The 8,543-nt window shown below is 36.2% G+C and overlaps 1 protein-coding gene across 2 annotated transcripts in view; it reads right to left on the reverse strand.

Moving 5' to 3' along the window:
* Positions 1–927, reverse strand: part of LAMA2 (laminin subunit alpha 2) — a 591,238-nt gene extending 590,311 nt beyond the window's left edge. For both annotated transcript variants that reach the window (XM_067702129.1, XM_067702128.1), the window contains exon 1: positions 656–927. In XM_067702129.1, the coding sequence (XP_067558230.1) occupies positions 656–779 (124 nt within the window). In that variant the 5' untranslated portion in view covers positions 780–927. The remainder of the gene's footprint in view (positions 1–655) is intronic.
* Positions 928–8,543: the final 7,616 nt, after the last annotated feature.

The raw sequence follows: 8,543 nt of genomic DNA on the forward strand, positions 1-8,543 counted from the left end.
TATCTGGTCACGGTGGTCTTAATTAAAATACAAATGACATAGAGGTCTCATCTGTATTTAAGCAAGCGGAGACATTTCACTATAATAAAATAGGATACCTAAAATAGGATGTGGGTAAAGAAAAGGTGAGGCTGGAAGCAACACTGCCATGAAAGAAAAAATCCACATACTTAACGCCTTTACAAACCCCGTTCAAAGAGTTGGAAACAAAGTCCTTAAAAAAAAAGATGTAACAGCTGCCCTCGCTTAAGTTCCAAGACGTACCACAGATTGGGAAAGCTCTCTATGTAGGGATGGAATCTAATTGGGAGAAACTTTTAAAAAACATTTAATTGGTTAAAAGTTTGCCTCTTGGAGAGATTTCGGAAATCAATTTGCAACATGTATAGTGATAGCAAGTCCTCTTAGAAACGAATGAAAGATGAAAAGCGTTTCGTGTTCTTTTGGGGGAGGTAGGCAGTTCCCCCTACACCGTGAACTCAGGGAGTTGAAAGTGAACTTGCAACAAACTTAGCCTTTCTTGCCCCAAAGCGCACTCCTCAAGGGCAAAAAGCAAGAAAGCGGTTCCTCGCCTGCAACTATGAGAAGAAGGGACCCGTGAGGGGCCGCGGGCCCTGGCAAAGGGTGTCAGCTGGAGCCCGTGCCTCGACTGTACCTCTTTGCTGATGCGCCGGTGGCTGCCGCCGCTGCTGCTGCTGCTGCTGCGGACGCTGCGCCTGGCCGCCCCCGAGGCCTCCGCTGAGCAGCAGGACCAAGAAGACCCCGGCGGCTCCAGGCATTGCGGCGGCCCCGAGCAGATCCACTTCTTAGGAGCCGGAGTCGCTGCCGCCCGCTCCCCTGGTCAGAGCTTGTGAGCCGAATGAGCCGCAGCTGCTGGGTAAGGGAAGGAGACAGCCCCCGCCGGCCTCGACTCGTCCGGCGCCGGAGCGTGGGGGTAGAAAAAGGACACTCCCCCTCCCGCCCCCTTCCCGGGCCCTCGCCCCACGGACGTCCCGGCCCAGGCCCTTAAAGGGTCCTCCGTGAAAAAGGCCTTTCCTACGGCGGTCCTTCCCTCTGAGAAGGGATTGGCTTGATCTGTTAGCTGAACTTCCTTTAAGTTAAAGAAAGTAATTGATATGAGAGCAGTTTGTGATCTTTAAAATGCCTCCACATGGAAGGCATTACTTGTGGGAAATCTGCACAGCTAGGGTCTATACCGAAGCTCAGTAGATGCACCTCCTGAGAAAGGCCTGGCACAGCTGTGTGCGAGCACTGTGGATCCAGGTGATCCACGTTGGTGGTAAGACTATCCAAAGGCCCCGTTGACTGCGAAGTTACCAGGAGGCAGAAGGTGGTCCCAGGGATGCTGCAATTAGGCCAGGAGACTTACTGCTTGGTAGACTGCTGGCAAGGCAGCAAAGGGAGGACAAAATAAAACAAGCCCCCTTCATCCACTGCAATGTTTATGACCAATATAAAGGTAAAAATTAAGGTTTTCCGTTCAGTCAGGAAACATTTATTTAAAGAGGATAAAAGGTCTTTTCATTTGTTTCCCTTCAGACTCAAAATTTCATGTTTCCAGTCCCCATTCCTTCCCTTTAACTCAACAGAATTTCTGCAAGTTTTTCTAACACCCCATGTTCAGATGACAGTTCCTTACTAGTTTTTTGTTTCTTTGTGTGTTTGTTTTTTTATGGTCTGTGGTTCTCATAAGGTTTGGAACAGCTCCTTACTGGGGTTTTATGAGAGTTGCAGGATGTCTTTTGGTGTACTCAGCGACTAGGGGTACTACTGGCATCAGTATACAGTGAGGTCAGAGAGCTAGTTGTCCCACAATGGGTAGAACAGTCCCACACCATAAATTGTCCCCCATGCAGGTCTGAAAGGGCTGCTGCACATTCATGTAGGTAAAAACCCTTGCATTATATTTGAAGCCCAATGTAAGTCTGTTTTGCACTCAAGCAAAATTTTTTACACAGCTTTTATTTTCCTGGATGCATCTATTATGTAAATTGAGGAAAGAATATGTCTGTGTTTTTTAACCTTATCAAGATTTGTTTAACCATTTCAGAAAATCAAATAACTGATAACAGTTCTGCTCATGGTATTGACTACAGGACAATAACAATACCCCACCTGTCACATTGACGGTGACTCTGGGAATAGGTTCACACTACTGTTTCATTTTGCCTGCTAAGGTAGTTTTACCCAAGCATTTACACATTGAAATACATATTGTTTTATATAGGTAACTTTTTTCCCCTTTATTTTATACTTGATTTTACATTGATTTTTTTAAATATTATATTGAAGTTAGGTGATATTATCTATGGATTTCCTTTCACTAAAATAAAGGAGGTATTGTTCCTAATAGGATTGATTGAGACCCATTGGCCAAATGGTACTGAAGTGAATGAATATCCCTCAATGTTACCCATCTTTCCGAGTTTTATTAATATTAGTACTAAGAAACTTTAAAATCAATTTTTCTTTATTGTAGAAGCAAAATGGAAAACGGCCCACACCTTGAGAATAAGACTGTGATCTCTGCTGTCAACTTTACTTGTTTGATTCAACACAGGGAAAAAAATACAAAATTATTTAACCAAAATTAAGATACAAAAACAGTACTGTTAGAGCTATAATTTTTTTCAAATAAACCTAATTGCGATACAATTTACACAAAATAAATGCATCCATTTGATATGTTTAAAAATGTAAACAACCGTTTGACAACTACTCAATTAATATAGCCTATTTCTATAATTCCCCCAAAGTTTTCTTTTCTGCCCTTTTGCAATAATTTCCCCAACCAGCATCCCTAGAAACAGGCAACCACTGATCTGATTTCTGTCACTATAGATTATTTTAGCTCTTCACAAATTTTATGTAAGTGGGATAATAAAATAATAATCTTTTGTGTCTGTTTTTTTCACTCAGTACAGTGTTCTGCAGGTATAGCCGTGTTGTTACTTTATGTCAGTAGTGTGTTCCTTTTCATTGCTGAATAGTATTCTATTGTATGGATATATCAAAATTTGTTTATACATTTACCTGTTGAAGTGCATTTGGACTGTTCCAGTTTTGAGCTATTAAATATAAAGCTGCTATGAATATTTGAATACAGTGTTTGTGTGGACATATGCTTATATTCCTCAATTCCTGAGAGTGATATTATCGGGAGTTTTGGTAGGTATATAATTGAAATTATGAAACTGTTTTACAGTATGACTGTATCATTTTAAATTCCTCCAGTAGTATATGAGAGTTCCAGATTATCTGCATTTTTGCCAACACCAATAATTAAAATTATTTAATTTTAGTGACTAGTATCTCACTGGCCTTGTCATGTGCATTTCTCTGGTAATGCTGAAAATGTTTTCAGGGCTTACTGGGCATTCCTATGACTTTATTTTGTGAAATGTCTATTCAGATCTTTTGTTCATTTTTCTAATTGTTTAATTTGCCATACTATTATTAAGTGATAAGATTTAAATATAAATTCAAGAGGAAAGTCCTTTGTCAAATATACTTAATGTAGTGCATATTGTTCTCAGTATGTGGCTTGACTTTTCAATTTCTCGACTACTGTTGAAGGAGGTCATCGGGAGGACGTGACAGCCAGTTGGGCCGGGCAATTGGAGGCTCCTCTCCCCCTTCCCTCTCCTTGGAAAGTGCATTAATGCTGCCTGCCTTCCCTCCACTAGAAGCTGCCTCTAGGACACACCCTTGAAACAGTAATGTGTTGTTGAGATCATCTGGACGGTAGATGTGACTGAAGCCAGCTAAGGCCTCCATATAAACGTTGCGGGCTGGTATGGAGATCTATGCATCTTGCAGCTGCACAAGACAAGCCTCCCTTGCTTGTTAAATCTGCTTGTTAAACCTGCCACCTACAAATCCTCAGTGGTTTGCCTCTTCCATCTCCTCTTGCCCTCCATGCACTGGGGCCAGTTTGTGAGGCTACAACTGCTTTAGCAGAAGTAGTTAATTGTAAATTCCATTTATTAAGCCTTTTCATTTATGCTTAATAGTTTTTGTGTCCCATTTCAGAAATCTTTGCTTTCTCTATTTTTCCCTAGAAATTTTATAGTCTTGGGTTTATGATTTATTAGTGTTTGCTATGAAGTAAATGCCTTAGGTAAGGGCTTTTTTTTTTTTAATGCAGATATCCATTCATTTTAGTACTGTTTGTTGAGAGAATTATTATTTTCCCATCTGATTACCTTGGCCCTTTTTTTAGAAGTCAATTGATCAAATGTGGGTCTAATTTTAGACTCTCTTTTCATATATCCAAATATATATATATGATAGTTTATGCCAATATCATAGTCTTTATTAGTGTAGCTTTATAGAAACCTCGAAGTTAAGTAATGTAAATCCTACAATTTTGTTTTACAAACAAAACTCTTTTGTCTATTCTAGGTCCTTTGCATTTCCATACAATTATTAAAGTCAGCTTGTCAATTTCCATCCCCAAAAAATAGTGTCGTAGGGAGTTTGATGGCAGTTGGGTGGAATCTATAGCTAAATTTGGAAGGAAATTGACATTTTAGTAATACTGTGCCTTCCAATCCATGAATATAGCATGTTTCCATTTATTCACATCTTCAGTATTATAAGCAGTGCTTTTTAGTTTTCAATTTATGTCTTCAACATACTTCCTAAAATTCACCTCTAAATATTCATGTTTTTGGATGCTATCATAAGCAGTATTTTTAAATTTAATTTCATACTAATGATAATACAAGTGATTTTGGTTATATACATTGGATCCAGCAAAATTGTTAAAATAACTTCAAGAAGCTTATACGTAGATGCCTTAGAATACCCCATGTACAGGATCTCCAAAATAAAAGCAATTTTCCTTCTTCCTTTTCAATCTGTAGGTCTTTTATATGTTTTCCTTGCCATATTGCCCTGGATGTGACCTCCAGTAAAAAGTTGAATAACGTGTTGAGAGTGTGTTTTTTGCCTTATTTCTGATCAGAGGGGAAAGCAGTCATTCATTCACCATTATGGTGATGGTTATTGGTTTTCAGTAGGTGCTTGTTATGAAATTGAAGGAAATTCCACTCTTCTACTGAAAGTTTTTGTGACAAAACAGTATTAAATTTGGGCAATGGTTTTCTGCATCTATTTAAATACACATATTTTTCTCTATTTGGTGAATTACAGTAACTGATTTTCAATGTTAATCAAACTCACAGTCCTGGCATAAACCCCAATTTGTCATGAGAGATTATCCCTATTATATATATGTTGCTGGTTTCGATTTACTTGTATTTGATTAAGTATTTTTATGTCTGTGTTCATGAGGGTTATTAGTCTATAGTAATTTTTCTTGTAATATTTATATCTGGTTTTGGTATCAGAGTAATGCTGGCCTTATGTAATTAGTTGGAATATCGTCCTTCCTGAAAGAGTTTGTATAGAATTTATACAATTTCTTCCCTAAGTGTTTTATAGAACATACTAGTGAAACCATCTGAGTCCACACTTCTTTTTTTTTTTTGTTACAAATTCTATGTTTTATGTAGGTATAGAATGATTCAAATTTTCTGTTTTATCTTGAATCAGTTTTGATAATTTGTATCTTTTAAGTAATGTATCTATTTGGCTAAGTTGTCAAATTTATTGGCATAAATTATCTTAATATTTCTTTATTATCTTTTTAATGTCTATGGCATCTTTAGTAAATGACACCTTTTTCCCGATATTGGTAATTTGCGCCTCTATTTTTTTTAAAATAAATTTATTTATTTATTTATTTTTGGCTGCATTGAGTCTTCACTGCTGCACGTGGGCTTTCTCTAGTTGTGGCAAGTGGGAGCTGCTCTTTGTTGCGGTGCGTGGGCTTATTTTGGTGGCTTCTCTTGTTGCGGAGCATGGGTTCTAGGCGGGTGGGCTTTAGTAATTGTGGCATGTGGGCTCAGTAGTTATGGCTTGCAGGCTCTAGAGTGTAGGCTCAGTAGTTGTGACGCATGGGCTTAGTTGCTCCGCGGCATGTGGGATCTTTCCAGACCAGTGCTCAAGCCTGTGTCCCCTGCATCAGCAGGCGGATTCTTAACCACTGAGCCACCAGGGAAGTTCCTCCTCTATTTTTTTTATATCAGCCTTTTTTCATAGAGGCTTGTCAATTTTACTCATTCTTTCAAAGAATCAACTTTTGGTTTCAGTGATTTTTTTTTATTGCTTGTCAATTTTCTGTTTCATTCGTTTTCCCTTGTATCTTTAAATTTTCCTTCCTTCTATTTATTTTAGGTTTACTTCACTCTTCTTTTGAGCTTCTTATGGTGGAAACTTAGATCACTAATTATAGACCTTTCTTCTTATATAACTTATATCACTATTATAACTTTATATTAATATTTATTAAAAGACTCTTAAAGCCCTGAATTTTTCTCTAAGTAGAGCCTTAGCTACAAATAACAAATTTGGAATTTAAAATTTTTTTAATTCAATTCAAAATATTTTTTTAAATTTCTTTTGTGATTTCTTCTTTGACATGTGTGTTATTTCGAAGTGTGTTGTTGCTATGGTCTCAATGTTTGTATCTCCCCAAGATTTATATGTTGAAATTCTAATGCCTAATATGATGGTATTAGGAGGTGAGGCCCTTGGAATGTGATCAGGTCATGAGGATTGAGCCTCATGAATAGGATTGGTACCCTTATGAAATAGACTTGAGAGCTCCCTTGCCCCCCTTTCACCATGTGAGGACACAACAAAAAGACCTGGAAGCAGGTCCTCACCAGACACCAAATGTGCTGACACCTTGATCTTGTACTTCTCAGTCTCCAAAACTGTGAGAAATAAATGTCTGTTCTTTATAAGCTACCCAGTCTATGATATTTTGTTATAGCAGCTGAAATGGATTAAGACAGTTGTTAATATCCAATTTTTGGAGGTCTTTCTAGATATTTTATTGTCATTAATTTCTAGTTTCAGTCTGTTATTGTCAGAGATTATATTTAAATACTTTTAAATATATTGAGACTTGTTCTTAATTCTAGCACATTGTCTATCTTAATGAATGTTCCATATTCAATTGAAAACAATGGCATTCTGCTGTTCTGGGGTGGAAAGTTCTATAACGGTTAATTAGGTCAAACTGGTTGATAGTGGGTTTTTTTATACTTATTCATTTGCTTTTTGGTCTATCAATTACTAAGAGATAAATATTGAAATCTCCCACTGTAATTATTGATATTTCTATTTTACCTTTCCAGTCTTACATTATCTATTGCTTCATAACAAATTATGCCCACATTTGGAAGCTTAACATAATAAACATTTATTATCCCAAAGTTACTATGGATCAGGAATTCAGAACCATTTATTTGGTGGTTTTCTTCACTTGGGTGAAGAGAGGAAGGAGGAATCTACAATGCTATTTATGACCTAGTCGCAGAAATCACATACCATCTCTTTTGTCAAATTTTATTCATTAGAAGCAGGATAAGTATAGATCACACTCAAGGAATGGGGAATTAGCCTACACCTTTTGAAGAAAGAGTATCAAAAAATTTGTGGGTATGTTTTAAAACAACCACAATCCTGTAAGATTTTGCTTTCTGTAATAAGAAGCTCAGTGTATACACACTAGTATTGTTATGCCTTCCTCAAAATTTAATCTGTTATCACTATGAAATCTCTCTTTATCTCTATTAATATTTTTCATCCAAAATCCATTTTCTTATTATTCATATATCTACTCCATATTTCTGTTTTCTTTTTTTTCTACTCCATATTTCTGATAATTAATGTTTGCTTGGCATATTTTTTCCATCCTTTACTTTTCAATCTGAATCTTCATATATACAGAGTGTCTCTTACAGCCAATATATAATTGAATCTTGTTTTTTCATCTAGACTGATAACTACTGCCTTCTTATTGGAGTGTTTAGACCTACACTGTCTAATGCAGTAACCACTAACCACATATGGCTGTTTAAATTTAAACTTAAATAAATTAAAATAAAATAAATTAAAAATTCCGATCTTCACTCACCCTAGCCATAGTTCAAATGTTCACAAGCCACATGTGGACAATATAGGCTATATGTGGACAAGGAACATTTCTTTTACAACTGAAAGTTCTATCATGCAGTTCTTGTTTAGACACTTTACACTTAATATAATTATTGATATGATTGGGTTAAATATACCAGTTTTTATGTTTTCTATTTCCTCTATCTATTCTTTATTCTTTTTCTCTTTTTCTGCTTTCTTTTTGAATATTTTTAGTATTCTATTTATATCTGCACTATTGTACTATTGTGTATATATGTGATATATACACATATATGTCTAGTACATATATACATTGATATAATAACACTATTATACATCATAATATACATTATTATAAATAATGGTCTACATATATGTACATATATTGTGTGTATATATAAATGGCATGCAATATACAACTTTTAGATGTTTCATTACATTCTAGATTGCATAATTTCTGATGACAAGTCTGTAATTATTCTTCTGTTTCTCTTTATTCAGGCTGATTTTAAGATTATTATATAATCCTTGGTTTGGTAAATTTTTTT

This window comes from Pseudorca crassidens, chromosome 13 (assembly GCF_039906515.1).
Source record: "Pseudorca crassidens isolate mPseCra1 chromosome 13, mPseCra1.hap1, whole genome shotgun sequence".
Lineage (NCBI taxonomy): Eukaryota > Metazoa > Chordata > Mammalia > Artiodactyla > Delphinidae > Pseudorca > Pseudorca crassidens.